This window comes from Sinocyclocheilus grahami, unplaced genomic scaffold (genome assembly GCF_001515645.1).
Source record: "Sinocyclocheilus grahami isolate Dianchi unplaced genomic scaffold, SAMN03320097.WGS_v1.1 scaffold319.1, whole genome shotgun sequence".
NCBI classification, from domain to species: Eukaryota; Metazoa; Chordata; class Actinopteri; order Cypriniformes; family Cyprinidae; genus Sinocyclocheilus; species Sinocyclocheilus grahami.
Genome location: NW_015505498.1, coordinates 620,557 through 641,803, shown reverse-complemented (window position 1 = coordinate 641,803; position 21,247 = coordinate 620,557). Strand labels below are relative to the sequence as shown.

The 21,247-nt window shown below is 38.9% G+C and overlaps 1 protein-coding gene across 1 annotated transcript in view; it reads right to left on the bottom strand.

Annotated features, from left to right (window-relative positions):
- LOC107602115 (A-kinase anchor protein SPHKAP-like) overlaps positions 1-21,247 on the bottom strand; it is a 62,737-nt gene that overhangs the window by 7,315 nt on the left and 34,175 nt on the right. The window contains exons 4-8 of the mRNA XM_016294524.1: positions 10,675-10,734; positions 10,186-10,323; positions 9,831-10,089; positions 5,086-8,461; positions 4,089-4,265 (exon numbers count right to left, since the gene is read on the bottom strand). Coding sequence (XP_016150010.1) covers positions 4,089-4,265; positions 5,086-8,461; positions 9,831-10,089; positions 10,186-10,323; positions 10,675-10,734 — 4,010 coding nt within the window. The remainder of the gene's footprint in view (positions 1-4,088; positions 4,266-5,085; positions 8,462-9,830; positions 10,090-10,185; positions 10,324-10,674; positions 10,735-21,247) is intronic.

Below are 21,247 nucleotides of genomic sequence, written 5' to 3'. Positions count from 1 at the left end.
GATTAGTGCAAACGGTCACATGATCAGAGCAGTTTAATTCCGGTTTGCACCATGAGAAGATGATGGCTGCATCAAAGCTCCAAAACAAAAGGCTAGTATGTTAATAAAGACATGACAAAGATTTTTGGTCCACATTATCATTAAGGTGTCTAGTATTAATATATGAATTCACAATAATTCAGTTCTGTTGAGTGTGGTCATAGAACGAGTAAACATGCTGATGGTCACAATAGTGAATTTATGTATACAATATAAATCCAATTGCAGTTGTTAGTGAAGGTTGCACTGAAATGTTGCAATGACAAAATATTTCACTAAATTAAAAGTTAAAATGTTACAAATAAGTTACAAAATTGATGTTGTAATACTGGTAGCACTAGCGATGATTCAAAAACATTAAAACCCATTATAAAATAGGCATTTGTTGCATCCAGTGGGGACATAGTTACGGATTATAATGACATATACTGTGTTTTTAATGCGTTGCGTATCGCGCCGTGTAAACATAAAACCATGTCTGCGTTTGTGATCGGAGAAATGACAAACAACAAGCACTACTCTACACTGCTCAAAACTCGCGTTTGAATCATCAGTGGCAAATTCTTTAAATATGAAAACGTACTTACAGACTTTGAGTCAGAACAGCCGGCATTGTAGTCTACTCTACCAGGATCAGGAAACAGTCCTCCATAAAATGCGCTGCACACATCTGAATATTTGGGTTGAACTGTTCTGGAACAGTGTTGTAAATACAACTTAACCACTGATTTCTAGTCGTGTCCTCTTTTGGAAGAACAAAGTATTTTGGCTTTCGCAATGAAACACAGCGTCTTCACGACATGGCGGCGGCAACAATACTACAGCGAGAATAAAAGTTACGCCTTCTTTCTTTGCGTGTACATTTGGGCGGCGTTATGCAAATCTTCCTACACAGTGACGTAGACATGTGGGGGCGTGTTTGAACGAGGCGTTTTAGGAGGGCGTGGACGAGTCTTAACTTTTATAAAGAATATCTCTTTGGGTTTGAGTCTTTAGTCTTTGCAACCTTAGGGATCTTATCTATGCATGAACAGCTTGTAACACTCCAAAGAGAAAGGAAAACTTGAAATCGCATCATATGACCCCTTTAAAGTAAAGTAACAATTTTGGAATACGCTGATGGTTGTATTTTTTTTGTCTTTTATCTCAGTATTCTTAACAGTGTTGTATAAGGTTTTTTTAATGCATAATAGTAACCCTAGAATGGGATCAAACTGTTTAAAATAGCTGGGCTAAGATATATAACAATCTTTTATGACTGCAGAAATGTGTTCATTCAGTATACACATTATCCCACCGGTCACAATTGTTCAATTTCACAATTTCACAATTGTTCAACAATTTTTCACACACTTTTCCCAAACAAAATTAAAAAAATAAGTATTATTTCAAAGGGTTACAAATTACACATCATTTGGATATTTTAATGTCTGGGAAAAATTTGGGATTAAACAGGTTAATGTTTTTGTCGAAATCACACACACAAAAAAAATTGTATTCTTTAATTAAAGTTCAAAAGAACAGCATTTAATTGAAATAGAATCTTTTGTATCATTCTGAAAGTCTTTACTGTCACTTTTCATCAATTTTAAATAAGAATAATTAAATAACCTTGCTAAATAAGAGCATTCATTTCTTCCTTGCTTTTCCACAAAAATATTAAGCAGTGCAACTGTTTTTAACATTAATAATAATCAGAAATGTTTCTTGAGCATTAAATCAGCATATTAGAATGGTTTCTGAAGATCATGTGACACTGAAGACCGGAGTAACGATGCTGAAAATACAGCAGTGCATCACAGGAAATAATTACATTTTAAAATATATTCAAATAGAAAACTTTTTTTTAAATTATAATAATATTCCACAATATTACTGTTTTTATTGATCAAATAAATGCAGCCTTGGCAACATTAAAAAGTCAGCAACAGCAACATTAAAAAGTCAGCAACATTAAAAAGTCTTAACTGTTCCAAATTTTGACTGGTGCTCTTTCTCTTTCTCTTTCTGCTTCCTCTTGTTGGCCCTTTAAGGGTGCGAACAATGCAGAAGCTACTAATTTTCTCAGCGATGATCACTAAGCCATGGACAGCAGCGGGGCTTGGAGTAGAGTGAGTAGGCATGAACATTGGCATGAGATTCATTAGCATGGACATCACTGGCAAGACACTGCCAGCTGATGACTATGAACGTGAGACACCTGTGCCTGTACCACCAACAGCTGGGAGAACAAGCAGAGAGTAACCTTTCCCCCGGACAGGGCAGAAAGACAATGAAGTGGGGGTTAAAGCCAGATGGAGGCGAATGGCCGGATACCCAGACTCGGGTAAGTGAGGATGGCGTTGAGTTGGTGCAGGTTAGGAAGCGTTGGTGAGTGTGGCAGGCTGGGCATGATTCAATCAGCAAGAGGGACTCGAACACCCATTACATCCTTTTCATTCTAGAGTCAACAGGATGTGACATATGGCACCTGCCTGTCAGTGTGAGGCACATCCTGTCAGGACTTTAAGCACTGGCTGCAGAGTCTTTGGGCGAAAGCTCTGCTCCAGACTCCAGTCATGCTGTCAGAGCCGTTTACTCACACAGCTGTGCTGGACTAAACTCGCAAATGGAATCTCTCTCACTTCTGAGAGTTACACTACCTCAGGCACTGGCTTAGAGTGTGTTTACACGTGTGTATGGAAGGAAATAGTCAGATGTAAAAACAAATGGGTCATTCTTGTTATGCAGAACATTTTCATGTCTCTATCATATATACCTTAATACATAGCATAAAATAGAACTGCTGCCTTGGCAACTACCTGAAATAATAATACTTTTTTGTATATTTGATTTTATTTTAGTTAACGCTTATTTAACGTCAAGTAACAACAATGTTTTTTAGTTAAACACAGTAACCCTGGTTTAAATTAATTGCTTTTCTTATTTGAGTAGATGTTGCCATTTTCCACTTATACTGTAAATAACATAAAAAAATTAGCAATTTATTAAAACATATATCAGGTGTTTCTTCATTTAGTTTTCACTTCTCCGATCAAAAGGTTTCAAATAAATCATTTTCTGGCATGCTTTCTTCCCAATATTGGTATTAGTTTGTTTTATCTATGTCCTCAACTTTGCTTCCACTTTTGTAATAAGTTCTTAATGACATTATCTTCTACAAAGCAACATTATATTTTGTGGAAAAACAACACATACCACTTGATTATAATGTATTAGCAAAGGATTTGATGCCGGTTAATAAAACAATCCATATCCTGTTAAAATTACGATATAACACAATCAGGATTTCAAAAGATGGTTAAGAAAAACTATCCAAATGAACAAAGCTGACAGCTTCATGTAAGCCAACGCTAAATCGCCTATATTTCCACCCTTCTGTTCTGTTAGATATCCTTAAATCATTTTCTTGCCATTGTATAAATAATTAAGTTAAAATGAATAATGTTTTTACGTTCCTCAGTGTAGGCAGAGCACTAATTATAATCTGGTATAAACTATAAATTACAACACCAGGATATTCATTTTCTAAAACTTGCAGAGCTCAAAAAGTGTTGCATAACAGGAATGACAGCAACATCTAGTAGGACATTTTATTATATTTAGTACAATACTCTCTGTATGTGCATGTCTCTTCAAGCCATCAAACCTCATTCTGTATCACTATGTCTGTGCATTTGTGTGCTCAACAGTGAATTAAGGGCAACAGCTACATACTTTAAAGATGACATTATTATGTGAGTGTCTGGCTGAGGACTAATCACACAAGCCACATCACATTAATATCAATTAAGATATGTCAAAACTGTTATATTAGTTATACAGTGAGGGCAAAGTAAGTGCTTTAACACTTAACTCTCATCAGAGCTCTAACTGAATCAATTGCTACTGTAAAGATGAGAGAAGCAGGCCCGCATATGGGTGCTACACTGTGCTCTGGACGTGCCCAGCGCTGTCAAGAATTGCATCTAGCACATGTAGCTTAATGAAAAGCCAAATGTAGAAGCCACACTGTCCAGCAAGGCATGATGGTCTACTGGAAGACTGACCCCTCGCTTAGCTGGATAAAGCTACTGGTGGTCTCCTCTTGGGGGTCGTCTTCAGGGGCAATCTGGGCCCAGCTGCCTGAGCCACTTTCCTCACTGCTAGCGCTGAGAGAGCGTCGCTCCACCTCCACACCTGCAGAGGGCGCTGTGGCCACTGAGGAGGCCCTGTCTTTGTCACTGCTGAGGGGGGAAAGAGGACACACAGCAAAACTGCAGTGTCACAATGAGCCAGTAATTCTACCCGACGCCTGATCCTCAGGCAGCAGCTGATGATCTCTTCTATGTAAAAATGCTCTTTATTATTAAATTTGCTAACTTTGTCCCAAAGTGTTGTTCGTTGCCCAGAGCCTGGGTCAAGAAAAGGAAAAATCAGGGGAACATAGGTATAAAGTCAATCTATATTTCTCTATTTTTTTGTTTAGCAGTGAAGGAAATTGTTGGTAAACATGGGTGTTCCAGAGGAGAACCACTTTACAGAGATGTGCTGTTTGGATATATAAACACCATGTGTGACAATACATGAAGCAAAATGTTTTGTGTTATCTTCTGAAAACTTCTGAAAAAGGGGTCATGAATTGAGAATTCTCCATGATCTATAAGAGGTCACTGTACTATAGAAAAACACTGTAAGTTTTCGAAACATCTTGTTAGTCCAAAAACGCTTTTATTGAAACCAAGCTGCCAAAACAACTCATTTTGTACACCCTTTTCTTCATTATGTAATAAAGGTTAATACATCAGCAGAAGACTGCCTTCACATACACAGACCAATGCCTACTTCATCATTCCCTTTTTGGCCCACACTCACTGGCGTGGCAAAATCAGGGTAGAATACAATTTAAGAAAAGTGCAATTCATGACACCTTTAACATTTGTGCAATCCTTCTCTCTTGTTTTTCCCCCCAACTTTACTCTTGCACACATTGGGCTGTGAGCAGTTATAAGAATTAAGGCTTAACCTCTGAAAGAAAGGTTGTGGGTGCTTTTATGTAGACTGTACCTGCTTTTGGTTGCTGTCTCATTCTCTTTGCCACATTGTGGCTGGATCTGATGGGATGCTTCTGTGTGGTGGGGCCCAACCCTCCCCCTGTCTTCTAGGCCCTCTTCTCTTTGATCTGGTTCAATGTGGATCAAGGGTACCTCCCTCTGTCCACGCCATGCTTGCCTCAAACAGGATGAACTGTGAGAGCTACCGCTATTTTCTTGATGCTCTATACTTGGCCGGTTTCCACTATTTTCACGACGAGACTGTTTAAAGCCATGTCTCCTTTCTCCAACTGGAATGTGTGGCTGACAAGCAGCCACAACGTCATCCTGCTGGCCTCCAAGCAAGGATTTGCCATTCTCTACGAGGTTAGCAAAGAGCTGTACATGTGGCTGTGAGTCTGCTGAATCGAGCTCCATACTGTCCTCTGAGGGCTCCGCAATTATCTTATTCTTGCGCATTAGAGACTCGATAGAGCTGGCCCAGGTTTCGTGAATCAGCATGTCTGTGATTTGGTCCGTTTGGCCACGCTTATACAAGCATGAATCTGACTTGCAGAGTCCCGTTAATGACACAGAGTTGGTTGGATAGATGTTGAGTGAGTCCCCGTGTACATTTCGTGCAAAACCATCGAATGAATTGGCCTTGATGGGTGAGTTTACACTTAGTCTGGAATCTGAGGATCTCCTGTCAGGAACAGAAGACTGACGGATACAAAATGGGGATCTGGGAGACGGGGGTAATAGGCTATTGCTCCACTCTTTGGTCTTGGTCAGACTGTAGTCCTTGTTCTCTTTGTCCATGTCACTCAGCATGAAGCGATAAAACTCCTCAGTGATACTCTCAGTGCTGGACTGCTTAGAGAGACAAGATGATGTGCGCACATTGAGGTGTCCATTCTTTTTACTGGCAGCTTGCTGAACAGCTGCTGCAAGGATGCTGCTGGCATTTTTCCCAGCATAGTAGTCCAGTAGAAGGTCAAACCCTCGACCTTCTGTTTCCATCTGGTTCACCATGAACCGAGAGAACTCATCCGTAATGCTCTCACAACTGGACTGCTTGGAGATAGAGCTACCTCTGCTTAAATTATGCCCAAGCCTGTTTCCCGGTCCCAAAGTGTTAGAAGTTCCAGAGGGATCTGCGTCCTCCTCTGGAATGCTCTCGTAGCTTGACGCTTTCCCCCTGCTGCTCCATCTCTCACACTGTAGGCGGCTACGAGATGACTGGCCAGATTTGGAAGTGTCCACCACACTCAATTCTGGGCAGTTCATTATCCTGGCTGTGACCTCTGATGCAAAGAGTGCAAATGGATCAGAGGTGGTAGGTTCGTCTAGATTGACAGTTTCATCCACGACGCGGTTGACCAGGCGCTCCATGAGTTCAGGCTGTTCTTCGGTTTTACGTTTGATTTCACTGAGACGTGGAGGTCTGTGTTTCTTAGTGACTGCGGTGCCATTTTGTGTCTCTTTCCGGCGGAGGGCTGCAGCTGTGCGGCAGGGCAGAAGCAGTCCCTCAGGACCTTCCGATCCACCCTTTAAAGCGCAGAACCACGGCTGCTTTCCGCTCGAGTTCTCCAGGCATATCGCTGCCAGCTCTGTAGCCATGGAGATCACTGTGGTCGCCAAGTCTTCAGCGAAGCATGTGACAGGAGTTTTGGACTCACATGAATCCATTTTAAGTGCCACAAGTGCTCCTGAAGAGGACGATAAAGACTGCTGCCTGGTCTCGCTCTCTCCTCCTGCCCTCCCTCGTGTCATGTGAAGTGGTGAGCTTTCAGATGAAGGGAGCACAGAGTCTGCGTTCTTGTCAATCTTGCCCAGCTGCCCTTGCATGTCAGATTGCTCTTTGACCATAGTGGCAGTCACTCTGTTCAGAGTAAGTCTGTAGGGTCCTTTCAGTTTTGGCTCGTTTTCTCTCTCATCCTGTACATGCTTCTGCTCTCTTTCTCTTATCCCTATGAGAGCAGACAACATCTCCACACTGCTTCGCCTCTCACCATGATTATAAGCCTGGCTTGGCTCAATCAAATGCTGTAATTGGCTCAACGCTTCTCTGCCAGACTTGGTATCAGCCTCATACTCCCTAAAGCTGACGCTGCCTTCTTGCCTGTCACATGATCCCATATTATATTTTGAAATGTCACTGATTTTCCTTGATGTTACACATAAGACATCAAAGAGCAAATTATTCACACAATCCAAGAGGAAACCCTCAATGTTTGGGGCATCTTTTCCTGGACCCTCAAGCTCTTTTCTCTTCTCAGCCTTCTCAAGGGCATACTGAAAGATATTATCTGATATTTCCTGGGTAAAATTATCAAGATCCTGTTGTTCCTGATAGGGCCTTCTTGAATTTGTGATGCCACCCACTATTTTGTTATGTGTGGTCTCAAGGAAGTTTGCAACACTTGAGTAAATTTGTCTGTGGGTGAGTACAGCTGAAGCTTCCCTGAGGAGAACTTCAGCAACATTGGCTCTGAAGGCCTCAACGCTGGTGCCCTCTGCAATGCTACAGTGGAGAGGCACTGCAGTTGAAGCTTGGGCAACTGACAGAAGTCCCAACGAAGCAGAGTACATGTCTGTCGAGTCGTCATTATCCCCAGAGTCATCTGCTAGATCTACTGCGGCTACGGCTCCAACAACCTGAGACATTCCACATACTGCAGAGGAAAACGAATACTCCCCTTGATCGGTCTCACTCTCTTCTTCTTCTTCTTCTTCTTCTTCATCCTCACACTCATCTTCTTCTCCTGACTCCAGTGTGAGTTGTTCTGTGACCTGAGGGGTGGTAATGGTACCAATGACACTCGCAGCACATGCCAAAGCTATTTCTACTGGCTTAGTGGCATGTCCGATTGCGGAGTTGTGCTGGGGGTGACTACCATGCTTCATTTTGGCACTGTTTACACTATCATGCTCTGATGTCCCATGTGACTGAGCTTCTGGCCACTCTGTTACCTCCTCACTGTTGTCAGGACTCTGGACAATCACGATTTTAGGAAGTTCAAAAGAGCAGGCTCGAGCCCTCTGTGGCTCATCAGTGGAATGGCTTACTTCACTTGAGTGCTGCGAGGTGGTGGACACACTCACAGCTGCCTCTGTGACAAAAGAAGGTTCGTCTTGTGACAAATGAATAAAAGCATCCTGCAGGACTGACTCAGCCAGATTGGTGGCATAGTGACCGGCTGACTCGCTAGTGTGATGATTTACTGTTTTTTGGGTAGCAGGTGGGCCTCTTGAGAAGGCGGAATATGTTCTTGAAAGCCTTTGGGAGTTGGAAGAGGTGCAGAGGGTTTCAGAGTCCTCACTATCCTCTCTCTCTATTTCACTCCTTTGAGCGTGGGCTGCTCTCAACACCTTAATCGACTCGGGCATGATAGAAATCTCAGGATCTGCAGAAAGAAAGACATGTGGCAGGATTGGCGAGGAATGTGGTGGGGGGCACAGAGAGAGAGAGGAAATAGATTAAAGCTAGACCTCTGAAAATGGTTTCATAATCCTACACAAAAAGTCAGATTTAATGCACATGTACATGAAACCCATTCACAGGCCAAGTAAGAAACTAGTCACAGAAAGAAGATATGAGCAAGTGTGAGTGAAAATAAAGGACAAAACTGAGGAAGGAGGTAAAAAGTGTTAAGATTTATCCTCTCCCGTCACCTGCTATGTCCAATGTATATAGTGAGAGTCCAGTCAGAGCTATTCATAGCACACTGTTGTATTTGTATCAATTTTTCCTTTTCCATAACAAGACCATACAAATGCAGATCTCTATCTGGGCCGATCTGATTATGAATATTACATTGTCTTTGAGGAGAGCATAACCTTCACACAGTGTTACTTCTAATTTCATACGAGAGATTAATTATAGATTTGCCCAGCAGAGCCCAGTGTGTCTTGTCTCTTTAATATTAGACTTGGGGTGAGTATCGCCACATGTAGACATTCATGGGTTTGGCTTACTGTTAGAGGCCAAAGCAGTAGTACAGACATGCACAATGGAAATGCACAAGACATTTTGGGGACAGTGCTTCTTTGTTAGACAGTCTTCCATGGCATATTTGCGAAAACAACCTTCATAAAATGTTTTGGTATTCTTCCCATTTGTCTTTCTTTCTCTATCACACACAAACTCATTAACATAGACTGAAGAGAAGTAATTGTTTCACTGCTGTATGTTCTTGTGCATCCATGCTGTTGCTTGGTTACTTTGTATCTAAACAAGTATAGCAGATTGCAGTTCTGATTAAGATTATTATAACCAGTGCAACCTAGACAAAAGTCGGGATCCAAATTATTCCCAAAGGCAAAACTAAAGACTTTATTTATATGCTATTTATGGATGCAAATTTATGTGACATGCCCGAATTGTTTTGAAAACCATAATCTCATTGGTAGCGACTAGGGCTACATTGTGTTACTAAACTAAGAAATAGCCTCGGGGTGGAAACACTCCCAAACAGTCCTCCGAATAGGGCCACTCTTATCGAAGCAGGCTCACAGATACTGAGAAAACGTAAATGGCTGAATGCTCTTTCAGCCATAATTCAAGCAATTTTCCATCTATTCACAAGGTGAACAGGAGGAAAGATGCAGTGAAAGTGCCAGAGCTGCACGCACTGAAGTTGAGTTTTCTCATTACATATGAGCAACAAGGACATAGAAAATACCATACAGGAGATAAGATATAGAATTAGAATGAGGTTGCTGACTGGATTTCTGGATGGAGCTGGATTTCTGGGTGGACTGGTAGATGGATACCATTTCTGAATGGGTCATCCTCGCTGTCTTCCCCAAGCTGTTCAGAGGCAGTGAGGAAGTCTTCCTCTATGGATGAAACAGAGCGGTTGGTGTCATCTTCAGCAGCTCGATGACCAGCCAATCGACCATGCCTCTGCCTCTCTTGCCCTGACTGTAGTCCAATCAGGAATTTGTTGATCTCAAAAATGACACTGTTGGTTTGGGTAGGCCGGCGCCCACAGGAACAATGCACCAGACAGACATCCGCTGTTCTCTGGCTCTGAGATACACATACATAAACACAAATACTGTTCAACCAGGCAGACTGTAAGCTGTAAAATTATGTAAGATGTTCCGGTCTATATTCATATCTTACCTGTGGGTGGCTGGGGTCATGCTGGCAGGAGTTCGGTGACTCTAGGCTGCTGAGAAGCAGAATCTCATTTTCTTTGGGTTGGCGCACTCCGAGAGACTCAATTAACCGTGGCAGCTCTGGCCACACTGAGGCTAGTTTCTGTGGGGAAATTTATGCTAATATTCAAGTCACATAAATGTGGGTCTTTGCTTGCATTATCTTGGTAATTTGTGTTGTTTCTAATTTCCCTTTTAATTAGATGAAATATTGTTTGTCGTACGCTTAGGAAATGATGAAAGACATTCATATATTCGTTATTAACTTTAAATGAATTCGAAATGAGTGGGTGGAGGGGCGTGGATATTTATTTGGATATTAATGAAAAAGTCAACAGGGAATGACAAAACACTAGACTATTTATTAGTAATTGTTTAAAATTTCACATATGCTTTCATCCAAAGCAACCTATGTTTTTTATAGCAGTATATGCATGCAAGGAGAATCTCCCACCTTAACGTAGCTGTCGTCATGCCGATCAGGGGTATGTCTGTCCAGGTTTACGAAGCAAATCTGGGAAGAGAGAGGCTGAGCTTAGAGAAATAACCACATACCTGAAAAGTAAAGTATCTGTACACGCGTTTTAGCACACAAACACACAACAGCAGCACTGGAAATCTTCTCATCTGTCGCAGCTTTCGAATGTCATGCTCCATTCCGCATATTCATCACTTTCATTTACAACATGTCAAATCTTCAGCAGCGTTGCCTAAAAGTGACATATTTGCTCTGAATGTAGTGAAAAATGGCTTAAAAGACAAGTTCACAGATTTTCAACCAGTTTTGTTTTGATACAAAGTCAGTAGTATATGTAAATGAAAAATGTGTATTGTTTCTCAATGTTACCTTGTCATTTGTCAGCGAAAGTTCACCGGATGACACAAAAATGCGACCTGAAAAGTAAAGTATCTGTACACGCGTTTTAGCACACAAACACACAACAGCAGCACTGGAAATCTTCTCATCTGTCACAGCTTTCGAATGTCATGCTCCATTCCGCATATTCATCACTTTCATTTACAACATGTCAAATCTTCAGCAGCGTTGCCTAAAAGTGACATATTTGCTCTGAATGTAGTGAAAAATGGCTTAAAGGACAAGTTCACAGATTTTCAACCAGTTTTGTTTTGATACAAAGTCAGTAGTATATGTAAATGAAAAATGTGTATTGTTTCTCAATGTTACCTTGTCATTTGTCAGCGAAAGTTCACCGGATGACACAAAAATGCACCCGCTCGCTCATTCTTGTACTCTTGCACATCTCGTCCTTAAACACCACATACTGGATGCTCTCTCTCGCTCTCTTACACACACACACACACACCACATATTTGTTAGTGTATCATGGTGAGAACTTTCCATTGATGACTTCTGTTCATACTGTGCTAATGATATTTTCACCCAGGCTCATTGGGAAAATGTGCCTCTATCTACATTTCAGCAAAACTCCAACAACAAACCTATACATTCAATTCACTGCAGTTTCCAGCTGAAATGAACACTAGAGGCATTAAAAATCCTTTTCAATTTTTCAAAAAAACTTTTATTCCTTTTCACACAAATCATGATTAAAGGGGCAGATTATCAGTAAAAAAAAAGTGATTTTCATGTGGTTCCTTGCTCCGTATGTATGGTATTTCCAATATAGTAAACTTGCTCAGTAGCTCACCTGGTACAGTTTTGCACTACTGATGTGGAGCGCTTGGGTACAAGTCACGATTAACATGAGTGATGATAAAAGAGACCAAAAACTTGATGAAGAAAGCTAAAATGGCATGGTTGCTTAAGCCATTGTGTTTTTCTCTCAAATTTGCTTTAACACGGTTAGGTGTAGGGCTGTACGATTATGACAATAATTATAATTGTCGATTAATTCCCTTAAAATTGTAATTGCGATTATTAATTACGATTATCACAATTTACATTGAATGATGTTAATACCATTGTTTGATGCAACTGCATGCCGTATATTTATATGAAAATAAATAAGCTGAAAACACTCTAACTGAAAAACTTTGTGCTTTTCTATAGTATTAAGCCTCAAATGTCAACTAAACATCGGATTGGTTTCTTCTTTAAATTATAAAAAAGTAAAAATATGATGGTATTATAGTGTTATACTAAAACTAAAATTAAAACAATGGAAAAACCCTTAAGATAACATGTAGGAAAAAAAAAAAAAAGCATCTTAAGCACACATAATAACATAAGTGGACTTTGAACGATTAATTGCCGCTTTGAACGATTACGTAATTGTGGCATCCATAATTGTAATCGCGATTCGAAATTCGATTAATTGTGCAGCCTTAGTTAGGTGGTAATTTATTTTCATGTTATTTTAACATCACTCACTGGACATTTAATTCCCGAACTGTCACAATGCTTACAAAAACCAGTGTAATAATACTTTGCCACATTCACATCCACCGGATTAAACACAACGCATTTTTAGTGCCACTCACTGGACATTTTACTAATACTGAAAGTGTCGCAAAATGTGCATAAGCAACATTCTACCACTTTGCTCAGGCACGTTTATCCAATAAGCCTTTCAGCATCTTTATGTTTTCATTAAGATGCAGAAAAACAGTTAAAAAAAAAAACTATGCCTTGTTTTTCGCCCATTGGGAACTTTAATTTGCTTTAATTGAGGATATATTGATCCAAATTCCAAAATATATTTATGTTTTGATGTGTTTAGAACTAACTGTAATCTTTTTTTAAGAATCCTACCATACAGGATTAATGTGATTCTAATAGCCTACTCTACTACATTCTCCAAATAAGATGGTTTCTGGCTGTCAGTGTAAATCCCAGTATAAATAAAGTTATTACCAGGCCCAGATGAAATCTGCTGACTTTTTTTATTGTGCATTTTATAGGCTGACTCTGGGAGAAAATCTGTGTGATTCTATGGAATGGATTTATGTTGTAATATGTGATACACATAGTTGATTACTTCACTCCTTTTCAGCTGTAAGCAGTGTTGGGGGTAACTCATTACAAGTAATGCGAGTTACGTAATCAGATTACTTTTTTCAAGTAACTAGTAAAGTAATGCATTACTTTTAAAAGTAATGCATTACTTTTAAAAGTAATGCATTACTTTTAAAAGTAATGCATTACTTTTAAAAGTAATGCATTACTTTTAAAAGTAATGCATTACTTTTAAAAGTAATGCATTACTTTTAAAAGTAATGCATTACTTTTAAAAGTAATGCATTACTTTTAAAAGTAATGCATTACTTTTAAAAGTAATGCATTACTTTTAAAAGTAATGCATTACTTTTAAAAGTAATGCATTACTTTTAAAAGTAATGCATTACTTTTAAAAGTAATGCATTACTTTTAAAAGTAATGCATTACTTTTAAAAGTAATGCATTACTTTTAAAAGTAATGCATTACTTTTAAAAGTAATGCATTACTTTTAAAAGTAATGCATTACTTTTAAAAGTAATGCATTACTTTTAAAAGTAATGCATTACTTTTAAAAGTAATGCATTACTTTTAAAAGTAATGCATTACTTTTAAAAGTAATGCATTACTTTTAAAAGTAATGCATTACTTTTAAAAGTAACTTTCCCCAACACTGGCTGTAAGTATAATCAAATTGTCAAGAATATTTTATAAACAAACACATAAAGGATGGGAGAAGCGTAGAACTTTGAGAACGGTGAAGGTTTCATTCCTGTGGAAATCAGCGGAGATTTCTGTGGGTGCAATCGTGCCCAGTTAAAGCCACACAGACTACGAGTAGTTTGAAATGCTTCTCACATCCTGGTCATTTGCTGTAATACTACATCCCAATCACAGGGCACCAGACTGCGACTGAACGGTCGCATTTTGAAAGATCTGCTACAAACCTGAACAGGAACACCAAATGACTCGGTACTTAAGCAAACATTAACAACCCCGACATTCCAGACAGGATTTATGAGGAAGACAGGGGAAAACAGGCACCAACATAGATTAGAAAGGGTTTCAAAACACCATTTTTACCCAAAATGTACCATGCATTTGTAGTTAAACTAACAGTTGAAACTATGGTTTTTTGACATACATGTTGTATATTACAATGCTTTTCTCCAATCCTGAACATGAAGACCTTGATTAGCTGGTTTTAGGTTTGCTTAATTGGGACTGAAGCTAAACTCGACTTTATATTAACATGGCTGTAGTATTTATATGAGTATAAACATCATTATTTGTTTTATCTATATAACTATATTTATATCTAGCTATAGAAATGAGGATCAATGCATGGTTTAAAGGATGCTTATCATGGTCTTTTTACAAATACCATGGTTAAAACAATGCAAAGCTGTTTGCCTTCAGAAACTCCAAGCTGTGACTGAACTTCAATAATTAAGATACTGATGAAGGGAAAACAATATCTGTTAAGGAGTCCCAAACTCAGTCTGCCCGCTGTGAGAATAATTTATTTTTCAGTCCTATATAAATTATGTGCTAATTAACATCTCAAAACCAATGCATATTAATGTGTCTACTGGATGAAATATGCAAACGCAATAGCAATTATTATTATTGACTTCTGTTCTTAAAATGATCATTTTATTGTTCCGTTTCTCCTGCGCTTCCGAATCAGTTGCCACTGCTCTCACATGTTAGTCTGGATCGCTGCCATCATGTGGCACATCAACTTTTCATTTATTATTCATTAAGCACACATGGTCATGGAAGCGTGTAGGTCACCACAGTGTGTACAATTAACTAAATACACAGGTCTTTCTCCTTACTATACATTTCTCTTTACACATACTGTTTCATGTTAAGCCTAAAAATATTTGTTTTGTCACATTTGTTGATAATTATGCACCTGACATCAGTATTTTTTCTAAAAAACTTTTTTTTGTCAATTTTTCATTGTCAATACATGCATGAGAGTTATTTACACATATTCAGTACCAAAAAACATTTATTTATTAAAAAAAAATTTTATACTTTTATTCAGGAAGGATGTATTCAATTGATCAAAAATGAGAGTAAAGACATTTACAATGTTATACAAGATTTCTAATTCAAATAAATGCTGTTCTTTTGAACTTTCTATTAATCAAAGAATCTACAAAATATTAAACAGCGCAACCGTTTTCAACATAAGAAGAGCAAATCGGCTTATTAGAAGGATTTCTGAAGACTCATGTGTCACTAAAGTCTGGAGTAATGATGCAAAAAAATTCAGCTTTGATCACAGGAATAAATTGCATTTTAAAACATATTCAAATAGAAAACAGTTATTTTAAATTGTAATCATATTTCACAATATTACTGTTTTTCTAATCAAATAAATCCAGCTTTGGTGAGAATCAGACTTTCTGACTACAAACTTTTAAACGTTAGTATATAATTCTATTTTTAATAATAAACAGTAAAGATGCTGAATACGTCATAGTGCTATTAAATACCTACAGCACCGTTTAGTTGTATCTTTTTCTATTGCTTGTAATTCATTTCTCTGCCTATAATTTTAACACTGATATTTTGATGATATGACAACCCTAGTTCAGACAATCTGTCTCACATACGCACACACCGCACAAGTCCTCAAAATTGCTGGGTTACAGAGGTCAACTCACAACTTAGAACATTTCCATCTTCACTGGAGTGGGAGATGGCAAGACAGATGGAAGAGAGAGAAATACAAGCTTGGAAAAGAGGAGGGAGGCCAAGAAAGAGTGGGGGAGGAATTTGTGGGAATGAGATATCGAGACAGGGATAGAAAGACAGAGATGGCTGAGCGTCGTCCTTGCCAAGGACAAACTCATTTCACCCATTATCATCAGAGGGGAGATGGCAGACACTTGCCACCGTGGCTAAAAATGACCTCCGCTGGGACGCGCCGCCACCTCGCTGCTCGCTACACCACTGAGATAGAGAGAGAGAAATGAAAATAATGGAAAGGGATGGAGAGAAGCGGATAAAAGAACAAAGCTGGGGATCATGGGAGTGGAAAGATGTTGTTTTGAGATGTTGCCATATTGCACTACTGGAACAGAGCATACGTACTCTTTATCATTTCCGTCTGAGTAGGTTCATACACAGATCTGCGCTTTCATATCCACTGAGCCTCTAAATGGGGCATGGAAGGAGTGAAAAAGCAGACACACGAACACACACTCCTGTCCAATGGCAAACCTATGATATGTCCTGTCATTTGAAGTTATCAGAGCCCTTGACAGACGCTTACGTCACAGAGAACTCAGATTCTCGTGGTTTTGACATACGTGTGTGTGTGTGTGTGTTTGTGTGTGTGATGGTCGCCCGAGGCCTCCAGCCTTGGTTCACTAGGTGCCCAGTGAGGACGCAAATTCACATCTGTGCCCGTGGTTATGACCACGCATGGCTGTCACATCCTGAAGGTGAGATCTGCCAGCAACCATTAACCAGTTAAAGGGTTAGTTCACCCAAAAATGAAAATTAGTCCATAAATTACTCACCCTCAAGGCATCCTAGGTGTATATGACTTTCTTCTTTCAGACGAATCCAGTCGGCGTTATTTAAAAAATTGTCTTTGATCTTTCAAGCTGTTTAATGGCACTCAGCAGGTGTTGCAGTGCATCAGTTCAAAAGAAGTTAAATAAAAAGCGCCCATCCATAAAAAAAAGTGTCTCACACGGCTCCGGGGGGTGAACAAAGGCCTCCTGTAGCGAATCGATGCGTTTTTGAATAAAAAATATCCATATTCAAAACGTAATAATCACAATAATGTAGCTTGCACCAACAGTTGAACACGGAAGCAGCTCTGGGAGGTTGACGTAAGACGTCAGCGTAGCTGACCAACATTTGTTTTTTAAATGTTTTTAAATGTTATTTAAGGACATGTTTTCAGAATGAGAATTTATGTATAACAAATAATTACACCTACACCTATAAAATATTACAATTTAATAAGGTAAACAAATTATGTTTTGCACATAACCACTATTTACAGTTAAAACTGTAAAATTCAGTAACCACATATATCAAAACTAAAATATAAAATACAAACAAGCAAATAAATACAAAAAAATACAAATAAAATACAATAAGCATTCCATGTTTAGTGAAAATGTTTGCAGGAATATTTGTAGCATACAAGGTGTTGTATATGGAGATACATATTTCTGAGAAGAAAAAAAAAGAATTCTAAAGAATTCTGATCTGAGGACAACTGAGGATATTTCTAATCAAAACATCAAAAATGTCAATTTTCAAACCCATCTGTGCCTTAAAGGGTTAAGTATCATAAATCACTGTATATTTCAGAACACTTCCTCCTCAGCCCAAAAAAACATTTCATTGAAACTAAACTGCAAAAAGGGGTCACTGCAAACTTTCTGACATCAAATAAATGAACACATTGACATTTAAATACATTTCAGTGCAAAATGTTTTATGAATCTGCCACGATGTAATGCAGGCTTTGCAAAGAGGCTGGTGAAGGATGGTGTAGTGGCAAATATATTGGACCTAGCAACCAAACATAAAACAGCTAATTTTGAAAGGTCATCAATGAAGAAAGATGCTTTATGGGTCTAGACGGTGTAGTTACAGCATCTACTACTAGCAGAGATTAACAACCTGGTAAATTATAAATGGACAGAGAGAAGATGGAATGTGTCGTATAAACCTAAATTATGCCTGGTTTTGAAGCAAAAATACCTTATACTGACATTAGAATCAGGCCTCCAAGAAAACAAAAATGATATGAGAAATTAACTGTGACCAAACCTCGAACACAGGAGGAGACCTAAAGCTAAGCTTGTCTGTTCCTCTCTGTTTCACAATCTCCAAGATCATCTGTGACTGACTTATATAATGATAGGTGTCATTTCAGCCCAGCTTTAAGGATCAGATAAGAGTTTCAAATAAGTCCCGTCATATCACTGACCTTAAGAAAGATGTGAATCACTGTGTAAGTGTGTAATCTCTTGACCAAACAGAGTCTAGGGTGGCCTAAAGCTTTGGTGCAAAACATACACAGACATACACACACGTCAAAATACTAAATACTGATACACATGGTCTCTGTCATGTCCCACTACACACAGTGCCCTCCACAAACCCTCTGTCTGTCTCTCAGGGCGTTACATAACCTTCTTGGCTCTGTACAAGCCTTCTGCTGCAACGAGACCAGACGACACGAGATGAGAGACAAGAAGAGAAGAGATGAGAATAGATGAAACAAGATGGGATGAGAGACAAGAAGAGACGAGACAAGACGGGAAGAGATGAGAACAGACGAGAAGAGGTGGGAAGAGACTAAAAGAGTCAAACAGAGACAAAAAGAGAAAAGACATGATGACTTGAAGTGAGAAAAGATGAGGCAAGATGACATGAGAAAAGAAAAGGTGAGGAGACAAAAAGAAGAGGCGAGAAGAGGCAGGAAAATACGAGCTGATAAGAAACGAGATGAAAAGAGATTGAAAGAGAAGGAAGACAAGAAGTGCAGAGAAAAGACAAGGCAAGGTGAGAAGAGAAACAAGAAGTCATGAGTAAAGGTGAGACAAAGTGAAAAGATGAGAACAGAAGAGACAAGATACAGACTAGATGAAAAGAGATGACAAGCTGAGTCAAGAAGGGAAGGGAAGAGAAGAGAGACCAGAAGACACAGAGAACACAAGATAAGGCAATGAGACAAGAAGAGGAGAGACATGAAGACATAAAAAGAGGACACGAGACAAGGCGAGGAGACGAGAAGAGAGACAAGAAGAGGACACAAGACAAGTCAAGGAGACAAGAAGAGAAAAGAGACATGAAGACACAAAAAAGGACATGAGACAAGGCGAGGAGATGAGAAGAGATAAGAGACATGAAGACATAAAAAGAGGACACGAGACAAGGTAAGGAGACGAGAAGAGAGACAAGAAGGCACAAGAAGAGGACACAAGACAAGTCAAGGAGACAAGTAGAGACAAGGCGAGGAGACGAGAAGAGATGAGAAGAGACAAGGTGAGAAGAGAATAGAAGAGACAAGAAAAGACAAGATGAGAAGAGAAGGGTAAAGATGAGACATTGTGAGATGAAAAGCGAAGAGAGACAAGAAGACACCTGAGAAGAGACGAGGCGAGTCAAGGAGATGATGAGAAGAGACAAGTAGAGACAGACGAGACAATAGATAAGAAGAAAAGAGACGAGGAGAGATGTGGAGTTGAGAAGAGATGAGATGGGAAGAGACAAGAAGAGATGAGAATAGGTGAGAAAAAGACAACGAGAACAGATGAAAAGACAAAAGACAAGGTGAGGAGACGAGAAGAGACAAGTTGAGAAGAAGAGTCAAGATGAAAAGAACAGACAAGAAGAGAAGAGGCAAGAAATGACAATGAAAGGACAGAAAAAGTTAGAGCAGAGGAAACAAGAAGAGAGGTGAGGAGACAAACAAGATGAGAAGAGAGGAGAGGAGAAGTGACAATAGAAGAGTCAAGAAGACAGAAGATGAGAGGAGATGGAATGGGAGGATATGAGACAAAGGGAAAAGAGACAAATAAGAAAAAGGGGAGATAAGAGGAGTCTTTTAATAGAGTGAGAACTTCTACAAACAAATAGAGAAAAACACACACACATTCTTTACCTTCTTAGCTATTGTCCACAACTGCACACTCCCCAAAAAACAAAAACACTTGTTTAATTACAGACTGAAGCTATCAATTATGTCATTCCGTTTCCACGGTAACCTGACACAGTCTCCTGACTAACCCCAGCCTGCCGCTGACCCCTTCCTCTCAACCAAACCCACATCATCAATTACAACACGCATCCTAATCAAACTGAATTTAATCAGAGAAGAACATTTCAGGGAGGGGTTTATGCTAGTGGATTATTTTCTGATCTACTAATGAAATGGATGTATATTTAATCCCAGGTATGAGTGATCCACAAACTGGAGGCTTCTTAACTAATTTAACTCAGTCCTTCTCTTGAGAAACACACCGAACACCAGGCTGCTCCAGAGGGACTAGCTGTGCAATTAGCATTCTGTCCTTTTCCTTTACAAGAAACTGTATGCTAAATGACAACTAATAATCTAAATTAGAATGAATGCCAAATTAATTTCTCACACGCAGTTTTTGTGGATGCATGATTCCTCCATGTCCAGCAGAGATCAATGCACAAGTTAATTGCTGTACAGAGTATGAAGATGAGAGAAAAACATTTGATTACACAAAATCTAATGTCTTGTGATTTTGCACCTAAAAGAAAATAATCAGAGGATGAAGACAAGGGAGAAGAGCTAGAAAATGTCATGAAAGGTACAATGAGCTATTGAGTGCGTTTACATGTATGAGCTTACGTTTAATGAAGTGACAATGTGTAAGGTCATGTTAACATCTAAACTGTTCAATTATCAAGGAAAGGTCGTGAACGGTTTAAACAAAACCCTTTGACGCTCTTAAATTGTTATCTGTTACCGTGAGTGAAATCACTATCAGTGGTCTGTCAGCTAATTCAATGTCTGCAAATACACTATCAATTAAAGGTCTGGGTTTTCTAATGTTTTGTTTTTTAAATAAATCTCATTTATTTGATAAAAAAATACAGTAAAAACAGTAGTATTGTGAAATATTTTTTACGATTTAAAATAACTGTTTTCTATTTGAATTTTTTTTTTAAATGCAATTTATTTCTGTGAGGACAAAACCTGAATTTTCAGCATCATTACTCCAGTCTTCAATGTCATATGATCCTTCAGAAATCATTGCAATATGCTGATTTGCTGCTCAAGAAACATTTCTGATTAATGATACTTCAGAAATCATTGCAATATGCTGATTTGCTGCTCAAGAAACATTTCTGATTATTATCAATGTTGAAAACCGTTGTGCTGCTTAAAGGGATAGTTCACCCAAAAATGAAAATGTGATGTTTATCTGCTTACCCCCAGGGCATCCAAGATGTAGGTGACTTTGTTTCTTCAGTAGAACACAAACAGATTTTTAACTCAAACCGTTGCAGTCTGTCAGTCTTATAATGGAAGTGAAATGGAATCATGGCTTTGTGAGTAAAAAAAACATACACAAACAAAAC